This window comes from Natrix helvetica (genome assembly GCF_964273705.1).
Source record: "Natrix helvetica genome assembly, chromosome: 3".
Classification (NCBI taxonomy): domain Eukaryota; kingdom Metazoa; phylum Chordata; class Lepidosauria; order Squamata; family Natricidae; genus Natrix; species Natrix helvetica.
In genome coordinates, this window is record NC_138549.1 from 138,851,560 (window position 1) to 138,866,634 (window position 15,075).

At 38.5% G+C, this 15,075-nt stretch overlaps 1 protein-coding gene across 6 annotated transcripts in view; it reads right to left on the reverse strand.

Moving 5' to 3' along the window:
- Positions 1 to 15,075, reverse strand: part of NAV1 (neuron navigator 1) — a 264,216-nt gene that overhangs the window by 108,875 nt on the left and 140,266 nt on the right. For all 6 annotated transcript variants that reach the window (XM_081948342.1, XM_081948339.1, XM_081948341.1 and 3 more), the window contains one exon: positions 1,723 to 1,825. In XM_081948342.1, the coding sequence (XP_081804468.1) occupies positions 1,723 to 1,825 (103 nt within the window). The remainder of the gene's footprint in view (positions 1 to 1,722; positions 1,826 to 15,075) is intronic.

The window sequence follows — 15,075 nt, forward strand, 5'->3', positions numbered from 1 at the left end:
TGCAGCTGTTAAACATCCTTAAAGAAACTGATTGCCTTGAATCTATCTGGCAGAAAGCATATGTGCAGCCAATGATATGCACAGAGATGTCTTCTCATCTCTCAAGATCCATATGCTTTTCCTCTTGCTTAGCCGAGTCCTCTCAAAACTAGCCTTCTATAGTAACAAAAGCCTTGGATTTCTTCCATAAAGCAATCTCCCTTGATCCAACCTCCAGCACACTTAGCTAAACAAATCAACTGGAAGCAGCCCAGCAGTCCTCCCTTGTTGGATCCCATGCTGCAGTGACTCATCTGGGTGGAGTTCATATGCCAGCTCCCACCCTACACGGAGTGAGGCAGTCAGTATGAGACGTCTATGTTGCATTGTGAGCCAGAATCCCTTTTTGTGGTGTGGGATATAAAAACAGGACAGAAACTAAGTCACCAACTGAGTAACACTAAGGGGAGCACTGCATTCAGAGAAACAGTCAGTTCATTCAAATACATGCATGGAGACACAAAATCTGTGACCCGCATACACAATCTGTGACTTGCAATAATCTCTGGATTTATGTGTAAAGTATATTCAAATGATGTCTTTTAGTAATTTTAAACTCAACCTGGAGTTACCGAGCTCCTTGAGAAAGAAGCTAAATTCACACTGTCGGACAGTAAAGCTTTATGGTCAAGCATCTCTTTTCGTAGTGGTGTACTATTAAAGTCAGTATCAACACTGTGGTGCAAAGCTCAGAATGTAATTCGGGATGCCAGAGACTTAAACTATAGAACTGAGGACAAAAGTGAGCCGATGATAACCATTCCCTAATATGGTAAAAATAATCTGATCACCATTTCCATGTGCTTGGAGAATGATCACCTTGCCAGCCAATTCCTCCCCTTTTTTCCCCACCAAATTACATCGATACATAGCTGTGGTTAGCTCACTGGAGGTCCAAAAAAGCTGCTGTCACTGCATTAGCTCATTTGGACAATAGGGAGCCAAGGGAAAGTTTTACTACCCAGAGGCTGCTGCCAAAGCTCAGGTCTGAGGAATGGGAGCACTACAGTTCCAGCTTTGTGTGCTAATTTCACAATTACATCACCCTTAAGACTATAGATATTATTGATAAAATTAAATATTTTAACCATGGTTTGTTGCTTAAGCCATAGCAGTTGCTTCACGTGTAAGGCTAAGTTGTAACAGCTGGGTTCAAACATTAGGTTAAACCAAAAGAAGCCTAACACGTTAGGGGTAGAGTTTGGTGTAAAGCAATCTTCTAAATTTAGAAGCACTTATACAGTATTTGGTGTTTTTGAATAAATGTACGTTGACTTTCCTAATCAAAACACTGCTGTCAACATCAAAATACGTCCTAATACCATTAACACAGATCACAGCATGCAGAAAAGAGGAGGCCCAAGATTAAAGAACAGAATTGACTTCATTAGAAGAACTGAATAATTTTATAAAATCAGCATCTTATGTTAGCAGGGTCTGCAGAAAAGAGCAGCGTATATGGAAAATAGGACAGCCGCCTTTCTAATGCCAGCTTTTCAAAATCCTAATCCTTTAGGATAGAGGTGCTTTTCGATTTTTACTAGATGAGCCAGGCTAGCGCTTTTGCCCTTTGATTTAATAAAAGGTCAAACCGAAATTGGCCAACTGATTTATATTAATCCTCCAAAATGTCACTTCAGTGCTTTAGCCAAGAGCAGAGGGAACCAAGAGCAGAGATCTCACCTGTGAGTTACTTGGGAGCCCCGTAAACTGGACATGGTCTCTTCGAGGTTCTGCCGCAGATCGAGCACATTTTGTACTGTCCTCTTTCTCTGGGATTCAGGGTCTGTTGGGAAAATGGATAATATGTTCAAGGTTGATAATATGTTGAAAGAACATTATATTACTCAGACGGTGAATGGTAACTGCAACTGCAACTTTTCCACATATCCATATGGCTTTCCACTCTCCCTTCATGGGCTACTTATCATCTCCTACAACCCTACTCATGCCCAGCTTTTCACAAATATAGTATTTACCTATTTCACTTGTTCATATTCCATTTCAGATGATGGCATGTTTGTATTTGTATCCTTTCACCAAGATAAGTTTGATCAAGTTTCAGATTCAATACAAAAATTGAATACGAAGTCCAGTGTCAGTGTAACTGTCCATACAAAGTCCATCCAAACAACTAACTCTTGTTTAGTAAAAATATTCCTGCTTTGATAGATATAGATGATAGATCAATAGACAATGAAAAGAAATATATATTTTCTGATACATTAAAAAAAAACCTGTTCTACAGGCTCAATCTAGATTGGGGCGTCAAACTCGCATCAGTATGGCGTCACATGATGTATTGCAACTTTTACCCCTTCGCTAAACCAGGCGTAGACATGGCCAGTGCGTCACACTTCCAGCCCGTGGGCCATGAATTTGACACCTCTGATCTAGATCAAGCATTCATGAATACTATATTATAGTCCCTTCTATAGCATTATATGTATGGGGATTGAAATATCTGCCTTTGAATTACCTTATTTGCAAACAAAATCATTTCTTAAAACAACTAACTTACGCATCACTACTGGCCGCTTACCGAGGCATTAGAAGCAGATCTTCTGTAAACCCTGAACAGTCTGTCCTACAATCCAGCTGATGGAACTATGCTACATTCCATAGAAACAATCATGGCTTGTTACCCTCTATTATTATACTGATGTCAACATATCTTACAAAATAAAATTACTTGAGAAAATATAATTGAGGAAATCAGAAACAAGCTCAAAACTCTTCTGCAAAAGCCAAACTAAATACAGAGGCAGTGGCCCAAATGCAGACATGTCACATGGAAGCCAGATAGTGGAGTCTATTAAAACAAAGAAGCACGTGACAAGCAACTACAGGGATTTCCTTAATTTCTACCCTTTCTTCTACTTTGTCACTCATTCCAGGATTGTCTTCTCCCAGCTCAGCTTCTTTCCAGTAATGAAAGACAGTTGAGTGAAGACAGTTGTCAAGGAATTGAGGGGAGAGGTTTGCACAATATGCTTACTTAAACCATGCTTGCATTTGCACAACATGCTAATTAACTTCAATTTTGTTGATACTTTAGTGTTTTATGTAAATTTGGATTAAATTAGTCGTTTCCTATTTTGAGATATTCTGCAATCCCCAAAAATGGATTAATTCAAAAAGACAATGAAGTGTGTGGTGTAAATTCAGCTACTGTGGGGTAATATGTTTGGCTCTGAAAGGTGTCTGAGAGGAGACATGCTAACACTTCAAACATCTGAAGGGATGTCAGACAGAAAAGCTTAAGGTCTGTTCTCTCTCATTCCAGATTTAAGTTGCATAGAGACAAAGTCAGATTTTGTATTAGAAAAATCTTCCCAACAAAATAGCAATTTGAAGTTAGCCAAAGGATAGCGGGCTTGATTATGTCAACAGACATTTTACCTGAGGTGCACTGGTTTGGATGTCCACATACCAGTATTTGGACTCAGTGGTATAACTGACCCTTTATAGAGATTTCCCCCTTTTTCCTTAAATTAGAACATATTCCCCTGAGTTCTATGTCTTTGCAATACATTCAAGATTTGATATAAAAATATATCTATGAACGTACACAATTTTTTAAAGTGGACTGCATATCAGAGCAGGTTATGAAACCAACTCATAAAATATTCTATGAATCACCCCTGAATTAGTTCCCATTCCAGCACACACCAAGATTCCTACTTGACATATAGACCACACACATTCAGAACTAGACAGACAGGGAAATTGCAGGATATAGTCCAAGACTTTGCCAACTGTAATACTGATCTTCTTTCCTATCCAGGTTTGATTCTGGTAAGAGCACCATACTTCTGCCCAGTGATACGCAGTCACTACATTAGCTTACAGAATAGGCTGATCCATAGAAAGGCATTTATAGAATTGATTTGACTATTACTTAATGAAAATTAGTAATCTTTTGATTTAGTAATCTAAATATTATAGTATTTTACATATTTTACAATCGGAGAACAAGAGTCAAACAACTGCTAGACAGTTGCACTTTTCCTTTCTATAACTTGATTGTGTGCCATCAAATCATTTTCAAGTCTTAGTACCAGATAACTAATACTAATAATCCCTCCACTCCAATTCAACTCTGCACTGTTTTATATGGCCTGAGACAATCGTCCTAGCATCAAATTTAAAACCCAACACATAACCAAACACATATTTGCTTGCTATCCCCTGTGTGGATAGGGGTATGCCACTTTTGAAAGGTTTTTAAAAGCAATGTTCAACCTGATCAGAAAATCTTAAGTTGTAACTGTGGAAGAAAAGAAGCAATAAAGAAGAGTGAGAATTTTTTAAAAAACAGTAATAAAACAGGAGTCATAGTGGTAACTGGGGGGGGGGGGGGACCAGCTGACTTCAGATGGAATGAGTGGCTGAAGCTGGTTTCTCAGCATCAGGTAAACTCCTTATTTGGGATATGAATTGCTCTAAAGAATTTCAATCTGACTTTGCATGCAGGAATGTGAAGTTCTGCTGCCCAGAAAAGTAAAGCAGAGCACCCCATCTATATAGTTATGGAATCAAAGGATCCAGGAAGAAAAAGGAATTTCTCAAATGCCCCAATAAAGAATATCTTCTTGTTTATTTAGAGACAACAATACAATCCAAATATATAAGTACAGGGAAAAATTAAGTAATGTTGGATTGGGGTAAGGAAAGCTTAGATGATAGTTGCTGGAAGATAGTAAAAATAGCTGGTTTGCTGCACAGCTACATTTATGCAAAACCCAGAATACAGATAGGCATCTTTTGACCCAGAATTTAGCAAAAGATGTACTGAAGATATGACTGCAACCTACAAGTAGAAATGCTCTGCTTAAGCACAATTCCTATGGAGGTGATCATCACAACCCCTTATCAACCACTTCTTTTGTTTTACTATAGTACTGAAGGTATTTAACTTGCTTAGCATAGTATTTTTATATACTTACTGAAGGTAGATAGCTTGCTTAGCATAGTGTTTTTATATACTTACTGAAGGTAGATAGCTTGCTTAGCATAGTGTTTTTATATATCAGCTTTATGCAGATATAGCTTGGAAGTGGACTTTAATCTTTTTGGTTTCTACATACTATGTGTGTCAACCAAGCTTTTACCTCAGCACTTCCTACACTGCTACTACTAAAGCAGTCGTTTTACTATTGACTTTAATAAACTACCTTGATTTTTCAAGCTGTAGGATCTGAGGTGGTTGTAACACTTGAGTCACTTCTATTGGGAGAGGGAGTCCCATGGTAGGGACTCAAGAGCAAATAAAAGCTGCTCCAGAAATATTTTTGGTAATGTTACTAGAGAATCTTTAACCAGCTTAGTTTAGCATTTCCATATATAGGCAATAAATTTTACATTTTAGGAGATGGACAATGGGAGAGGACAAGACTGGATTTCTGGCTCTGAAATATAGGTTTTAATTTTGCTTCTTGTCTTCATGTATACAATTGGAATTGGGTTTCTTTTTTCGAATTACTGCACATTCACTTAACAATCTGCAGTTTTGGGATGTCAAAATATCTATTCCTTCCTTAAACCATGTTTGCAGTCCCACAAAAACTACTCCAAATCTCTATTTATTTTAAATAGCAAGCCTCTAGTGATCTCTGTGAGAACATGGAAATCTTTCACATTCAAGAGCAGTAACACATTGCGAGACTTTGGTGTTTATGCTCAAGATCTCGTCATGGTTTAAGATGAGGCTACCAAATTTAACAAAATATGTTCCCAATGAATGCTTAAAGTAATTTGAGCAGTGCAAAGAGAGCAACAAGTGGAGATGTTAACCTAAAATTAGCCTTTTTCTTACCCCGGTCTATGCCAACTGATCACCAGTTTTTCTTTCTCTATTGGCTTGTTCATGGTCATTTAAGTGGATGTTTCTTCAAATCTACCTTGGGACTTAAATGAAAGTGGCAACTGTATATCAACATACATGTCCAACCTTATGAAGCACTCTTTACAATAGGAATGGATTGACAAATCTTGTAACAAATTAAACAGGGCAGAAGTGTGTGTGTGTGTAAAATACAAAAGCAGGCAATGAATAAATAACACTTCAGATAATTTGACAGAGGCTAACATTTGGCTTTACAGGACATACTGATATACTGCTAGCGAACAACATGTTTGTATGTGCATTATATGTATGTATATATTGTAATAGAAATAAATACTCTTCTGCCCAGATGGATTATGTCATTAGGATAAGACAGCTGTGTTTGTGAGTAGATTATAACAAAGTACATGGAAGTATCAACAAACACAATGATTGCAACTTGGCATATGCAAGAGAAAATATTGAAGAGCGTAGAGGGAAACCTGGGAGCACCATAGCTACGTGGTGGGTCCAAGAGAAAACTGTTGGAAAAACTGCTTCCACTTTTAAGAAGCATAAGACATGCTGCTTTCTGTCCTCCCCTTGATTTTTTAAATAAATGCTTCGTGGTGCAACAGGCTTCTCTGCTATCTTTCCATACCCTGATGTTTTCCTATGGGATGGGATAGGACAAAGGAAGCTTTTATCTTTTGATGAAGTGAGTAGTATTGGAATAACTCATATCCTTCCTCTCTGATCTGAAAAAGTTGACGTTAAAATTCTAGCACCAGAGTATAATTGTTTGTGGGTGTTTTTGCTGTGGCTAGGAATGTAAATCCAAACCAGGACCTCTTATGAGTGGACTTTTCCATTTATTCTCCTGGAAGAAGATCTAAGGTAGCTTCAGGATTACAGCCTGAAATGTTTCATTTTGTTGGAATAATGTAATAAATTAGCCATATGAAAAATGTAATTGTAAAAAAAACTGTTAATTTTTTTGCAGTCTGCAATGAATAAATTAGGGCAGTGGGATCAACTTTTAACACCATGTAGAAATGCATATGAGATTCCCAACATTTTCCCATCAGACTAGCTAATCACTGCCAACACTGGCATTCTTTTTCAGCACTTAATGATTTTGGATATTGGGGAGCTGGAGTGAAATTTTTCATATTGGTCTTATATTTACAAAGTTTCAGTTTTCCCTTCCAGCCCATTTCATCCTGGTTCATCTTCCACCCACTTTACCAGTGTGTCTGTTTGGCTATTTTGGGACAGGGGTTTTCTGTTTTTAGACACATGTTCAAAAACATCCAGTGAGAAGTACCAGCATGGAGCATCTCCACATTGGTGACAAAGCAACTTGCAAGGTGGTGCACTTGCCTACCTTCACCCAAACCTACTCTACCTTGCCTTTATGAAAGCAATTCGTGGTTTCCCCTCCCCCTCAACAGCTGGCAACCATGAATCGGAGGGATACAAAGGTCAGAGACAACCACAATTGCTGTGCTGTTAAATCTCCCAAGTAAAGCTGAAAGCACCAAATAATTCACAACCATTATTGGAGTAGATGAAAGCTTGATGGTCTGGGCAGAGCAAATTATACTGATACTTCCCCCCCCCCCCTCTCAATTCAAGGAGGAATGCATCTTAACTCGGCCATGAAGAAAAATAGTATACTGGGCCTCGTAAATTAAATGAACATGCATTTTATTTTCTTTCAATGTAAAGAGCATTTCAGCACTTATGGACTTTAATTGGTTATTGTTCAAAAACTCCCCAATCTTTGCTCTTTTGCCAATTATTTGGTTGTGGACAGATTATTCTCTTTATTGAGGATAGTTGCAAGGAAAATCAAGCAGAACATTAAAGTTTCACAATTATTCACAATCTGATATCTTATTTTGTTCTAAAAAGAGCCAGATCATATGGCAAAAAAAGTGTCCAAGCAGATAAACAGTTCAGATAATGCAAAAAACGGATTTCCTTTCATCTTCAAAGAGCCATCAGAGAAGGCTGAGCAGTTTGTTCTAATTTTGTAAAAGAAAATCAGAATTTAGTTTATCTAAAGCCTCACTTAATGCCTGCACATTTCCTTTATTTTCCCCCTTTCTTAAACAGACATAGCTGTAATGATGTGCAGCTTAATGCAAAGGCTGCTGCCTTCCTTCTAAAGATATTGATTTGCATTATTGAATATAGAAAGGATACTGAAAACCAGCACCTTATAGACTTCTTACGGTACTGTACATAGATACTTCAGAAATTTTCACTGTCAATATTTGTCTCAATTCCAGGTTATCAAATTTTTGGAGACCCTGAGTTCCAGCTGGGTTGCATTCATTACAATTTTGCAATTAACTGGATGTCCATAATTGACACATAATTGTAAAATGACATTTAAATGAAAGTGAAGTCAGTGTTTCAAAGTAAGAAACAATCTGATTCTCCCAAGAATCATCAGGATAGGCCAGCAAAACTAAAAATTCCTACAAAACTAGGAGCTGCTTCAATCGAAAACCTGAAGCGTGGCTCTCAAGAAAGATCATACCCTTTACATAGCAATTTTCAGCAAATAGCTAGAAAACTGTAGTTTTAAGAAATTATTTTATCCTCATGCTAGGATTCAATACCAATAAGTGGCTTGAAGTTGGGTTTAAAATGTAGAGACATAATTTTCTCCAAACCAGAATTGTTCTCACTCTATATATCTATGCTGAACATGGATCTACTGGTTTTAAGGAGATCTTTGGTCCGCATGATGAAGAATTGCATGCTTCAACACTATTGAGACTATGGCATGGGCTGTTGGTAGACAATGCTCGTCTGCATGTGGAGCTAAAGAAAATGAATAGAAGGCAGGCAGCATCCAAAGCAGTAGTTTTCCTGCAAAGATTCCTGTGGTTAGTTAATACAAAATAGCTCACTGTTTGAGGAAATCAGAATTAAACAAAGTCTCTGTTTACTTATCCTGTACGGGCTTATTAGGAGGGTGAGTGGGTGTATTTATCATTGTTTGTGTATATATCTATATGTTGCTGTGTTTATTATGTCATTAGCTAGGATTCAGAAAGGCCCTACTTAGATGACTCAAGGTCTGCAAAGACTGCTTTACAGGGTAAGGATCCATGTATGCAATCTCTTGTTATCTATGCCTTAAAAGGCAGCACTCAATGGTCCATACATGGATAAATGGACATTTCCAGTAGCAGACAGATAAACGATACATGCTGCTTAGAAGACAAAGAGTAACTCAAATGTGCAACTTTGAAAAGGTGGGCATCAGTGCATTGTGCTCTGGATGGATTATATACTGGTTGATTATATCCCAGTGATGGCGAACCATTTTTGGCTCGCGTGCCACAAGTGGGGGGAGCGCGGGGGGGAGTCGTGTGCGGGCGTGCCGCACCCATGATGCAACGCGTGATCCCCCAGTGCGCATGCGCGCACAATGCGCCCCCGCCCATTTTTACATGCTTTTTTCGCCCTCCCCAGGCTCCAGAGGCTTTATAGGAGCCTGGGGAGGGCGAAAAGAGCCTCCCCCGCCCCCCTGAGGCCCTCCAGAGGCTTCAGGGACTGTCCGGAGTCTTCCTTGAAGCATTCGGAACGCTTAAAACCACCCTCCGAGCAAACCGGAAGTGACTTCCGGGTTGCTCGAAGGGTCGTTTTAAGCGTTCCGAAGGCTTCAGGGACCAGCTAACAGGGCAGCGCCTCGCGTGCCCTGAGACATGGCTCCGCATGCCACTTGTGGCACGCGTGCCATAGGTTCGCCATCACTGTTATATCCAATGGGCAACACACTCTTGCTGAAATCTTCCTTAGCACATCCCAGAAGTTCCATCCTAACCTAATGCATTTTTTTAAAAAAAATTAAATAATGAAAGGCAAACTAGTATGCTGCAAAGGAAAGGATCACCAACTCGTATCACCAATATTGGTGATAGGAACTCCTGAGACCCACAGAGGCATCAGATAAATCAGAAAAAAAATACTTCGTGGTTTGTATGTTCAATTTCACCTCCATGTGTGCTTTACAGCATAACATAATAATTTGTTTAACAGGTAAGATGTCTCTACAGATACTTTATCATCTATGGGACTGTATGGTTAAAGCTGTTTAAAACGGTTGTTATTTACATTTATAGATTTTATTTAAAAAATTGATATGACTGAGCATTCTTTGATTAGTTTCCATCCTTGTCAAGAGGATCATTTACCACAGGTTGGACTGGTCCAGAGGTGAATCGTCTAATTTTAAGAATAAATGAGAGTTGAAATTAAAACGCTTCAATATTTTTCCTTGGCTAGAACAGGCTTCAACCCTGTCAGGCACAAAGGATCAGGTCCACACTGAAGATCCAAATAAACTGATTTATTGCTTATCATGCCTATGCAAAAAAATCTTCCCAATTAACAGTTAACACCCATTTGGGCTTACATAAGGGTTAATGGAATTCAAGGGAAGTCAGATATAATATGCTTGTGGCTACATATGGATTCTGAACTGATCACTAGTTTAACTCTACCCCCAGGTTCTGCCACTCCTTCTCCTACAAACTCTAACTAGAGTCTTCTGTAAGAGCGTCTAATTAGATTCTCCAGCCTTGTGCTTACTAGGAGAGATATAAAATTGCTATAGTTTGAAGGAGAGTGTATGAGAACAAAATAATGGAAGAAAAAGCTGGCATGATATGTGACAATATATATCAAGATAAAACAAGTCTTATAATATTTGTCACTTGTGAGACTGGGTAAATGATTCAACTTGGAATCCACATTCTTGGTTCCCTGGAGGAAAATGAGATTAAAAAATATACGGAATAAATGTATTTTAAGGTATTCATTTGACAACTTTGAGAAAGCATTACATATTTTGGAAAGAAAATCATTCCGATAAATTAATAATGATGTGGAAGATTCAGAGTAACCACTAAGGCAGACATTATTCAACATTTATCAATGTCACTAACATTTCAGAGACTTGAGGAATATTTACAATGGACTTCAGTAAGGCATTTGATAAGATAGACCATAATCTCCTACTAGATAAAGTAGAAGAATGTGGGTTAGGCAGCATCACCACCAGATGGCTGACCAACCACACTCAACGTGTAGTCCTCAATGGAACTGTATCTTCGTGGAGGAAATAGGGTTTCCTGCCTAGGCAGGGGGTTGGACGAGAAGACCTCCAAGGTCCCTTCCAACTCTGCTATTGTATTGTATTGTATTGTATTGTATTGTATTGTATTGTATTGTATTGTATTGTATTGTATTGTATTGTAAAGTGTTATATTTAAATGAGGGAAGATATTTTTATGTGGAAATACTGATATATAAGTGTTAATAATGTGTTTTGAGATGTGAGTTTCCTTCAGTATTTGAATAGGCTTGAATGTGAACTCAAGCATAGCCTTTAAAAAACATAGCCTTGTTCCATGGGATCAAATTTTGTCTCTTTGGCTTTAGCTTTATAAACATTGCTTGACATGTGACAGAGTTCCTAGTTATAAGAAAAGACATTTCCTATCGATCTTTCACCCCTGTAGATCCTTGAGCTTTGGGAACAGATCCAAATATTATTGAATAATGGGTTCCAGAAGATATTCTCAGATTATGGATTGCTGCCTACAGGCAGACAAATTAGAAGGCTATGAAGGATATATTTTCCCATGCTAAATTTTGTTAAGTCTCGTTCTAAACTATTTTCTTTTATCTTAAGCCTGTTACTGCCATCTTGTGGTTATATATAGGACATACCAGAGTGGTTAATAAAAGCGGCAGAAAAGCATTGAAACAGGAAGCTGGAATTGCAGTTTGTATTTAAAGTGCACATTCAGTTCTATCACATTCTTTATTAATTGCTTTATCATCTACCAATTTGTCAGAGAAAGATTGACTCATTCTTTATAAATGCTTTCTCTGTGAGTCCTTGCAGTAGAAACGTCATATTATTATACCACTTTTTGTACTTTATTATAACTCTTTTACTGTAGCAAGGCTATATAAGCCATTGGAGTGCTGGTATATTGGAGTTGAATATGAGTTTATTTTTATTTATATGTATTTATCATATTTAGGAAAAGTCTATTTTCCCCACAAAGGAACTCCGGGCAGTGCACAATCAAAGTTGCAATAAGAAAATAAATAACCATTGCAAATATTCCACAAGTCTCTGAAATGTTAGTGACATTGATAAATGTTGAATAATGTCTGCCTTAGTGGTTACTCTGAATCTTCCACATCATTATTAATTTATAGGAATGATTTTCTTTCCAAAATATGTAAAGCTTTCTCAAAGTTGCCAAATGAATACCTTAAAAAAACATTTATTCCATATATTTTTATCTCATTTTCCTCCAGGGAGCCAAGAATGTGGATTCCAAGTTGAATCATTTATCCGGTCTCACAAGCGACAAATATTATAAGACTTGTTTTATCTTGATATATATTGTCACATATCATGCCAGCTTTTAGAGAGAATTCTTGGCTAAAAATTATAAATCAGATCTGGCAGATCTGGAATAGAACAGCTTCAGACTGAATATACAAAGTTAAATAGGATCTCTATCTTGCAATCAACCTGAATTTAAGATTCATGAATCATTCAGTATTCTGGAGCACTTCTGAAATGAGGTCTTGAATTGGTAAAAAGCCAAAGATCTTTATATTCCAATCATCTGTAAAGCACCAGGATGGTAAGAAAGGGCAGAAAGAGGAATACTAGCCAAGTAAGTGATGCATTTTCATCAGAGTTTCTCAAAGTCTTCCAGTTCTACTCAAATAAAATCATTGGGAAAGAGTTTATATTGTAGAGAGACGGTAAAGTAAAAAATAAAGGTTCCCCTCGCACATATGTACTAGTCGTCCCGACTCTAGGGGGCAGTGTTCATTTCTATTTCTAAGCCGAAGAACCAGTGCTGTCCAAAGACATCTCTGTGGTAATATGGCTGGCATGACAAAACTAAACATGACTAAAGGCACACGGAACACTGTTACCTTCCCACCAAAGGTGATCTCTATTTTTCTACTTGCATTTTTACATGCTTTCGAACTGCTAGGTTGGCAGAAGCTGGGACAAGTAATGGGAGCTCACCCCATTATGGAGTGCTTGGGATTCGAACCACTGAACTGCCAACCTTTCTGATCCACAAGCTCAGCGTCTTAGCCACTGAGCCACCGCGTCCCATAAAAAGGGAAAGAAACCCTTAAATCTGTCTGAAATTTTGTACAGGGATGCCACAGATGCCACCACCCATCTCCATCCAATATCATCTCATTTGGTTGAAATTCACACAAAACGATACCATAGTTTGACTTTTATTCATGCTGATCAATAGAAGGCATGAAGTTTCTCTTAGTCTGGAGCTTAAGTCAAAACAGAAAACCTCTTGACTTGATCCAAGTCAAAGTGGCTGATTCTAGCTAAATTGTCTTTAGCTGAAACTTTTAGTCTGAATATATTTCTGCTAAAAACTCATCTCCTAAAAGCGAACTCTGGACATGTTGAGACAACTTGTAAATATATCAATATGACCCATCCTGTGTGCATGAGACAAGAAGGTAGGTTTGGTTCATATGTGCCCATGCTGGAACTCTTGCATAATTGCACTGCTGTGCTTTCAATGTATTCCATTTGAGACAAGCAGAACAAACTTTATCTAAAAAGAATAGACACAAGTTCTACATCAGGGTTTAAAACAAGAACAAAATGAATTCAAACCATTTTCATCTCCCAGGACATTTTATGGGAGACCTTTTAGTGATTGTTTTAGAAAGAAAGGACTTTAACAGCACCATTGACCAGGAAATTGCTAAACCTCCACACATCAACAATCATAACAATCATAACAATCAAAATTGGTTTTAACATATTACAATTGTTTATTCATGATGTAAAGGTAAAAATTCCCCTTGCACATATGTGCTAGTCGTTCCCGACTCTAGGGAGCGGTACTCATCTCTGTTTCAAAGCCAAAGAGCCAGCGCTCTCCAAAGACATCTCCGGGTGCGTTTCAAGGTATTGATTACCATCTTTAAAGCGCTCCATGGCACAGGAACCAGTTACCTGTGGGATCGTGTCCTCCCGCACACATCCCTACGACCAATCCGCTCTCACAGGGAGGGACTACTACTGGTGCCGTCCACTAGGCAGTGCCAGCGGGCGACGCCTAGGGGTAGGACCTTCTCTGTGATGGGCCCAACCCTCTGGAATGACCTCCCCCCCGACATTAGAACTACCACTGACTTCCGTTCCTTCCGTCAAAAATTAAAGACTCACCTGTTTCGATTAGCTGGCCTGGCACATTCTTAGTTTTTACCTCCCGGTGGATATATTTTAATGGGTAATTTTGGGTAATATTTTAACTCCTGGGTTATTAGAGCTTTTAATGTACTATATTTATTATTCTATATACAGTCTTGCAACCTCCTCCACCTACGTATTTAATTATTTAACTGTTTTATGTATGTATTTTATAACGCATTTTAGTGACTGTACACTGCCCCAGTCCCTTTCGGGAGAGGGGGCGGTCTATAAATACGAAAAATAAATAAATAAATAAATAAATAAATAAATAAATAAATAAATAAATAAATAAATAATAAATAAATAAATAAATAAATAAATAAATAAGTGATCATGTGGCCGGCATGACTAAATGCCAAAGGCACAAGGAACACTGTTTACATGGTTTTGAAGCTGGGACAAGCAACGTGAGTTCATTCCATTATGCCAGTGCTTCTCAATTATTTTCTGTCATGCCCCCCCTAGGAAGAAGAAAACATTTCGCGCCCCCCCCCCGCGCGACTGTAAATAGTATCATTTGTCTATAAAATTGTTATAAGTACACCTCTGCATAACATAGCACATCGGTCTTTCCTCGTCTCCCACCGTAGTCACATGCTTTCTTTCCTCTTTCCCTCTTACTTGTCTATCCTTCCTTCCACCCTCCCTTCCTCCTTCCCTTCCTTCCTGCCTCCCTTCCAGTTCCCTCCTTCCTCTTTCCCCCTGCCTGCCTGCCTTCTTTCCCTCCTGCTTATCTATGCTTCCTTCCTTCCTTGCACCTCCCTCCCTTCTGCCTGCCTGCCTTCTTTCCTCTTTCCCTATCCTCCTATCCTTCCTTTCTCCCTCCCTCCTTCCCTGCCTCCCTTCCAGTTCCCTCCTTCCTCTTTCCTCCTGCCTGCCTGCCTTCTTTCCCTCCTGCTTATCT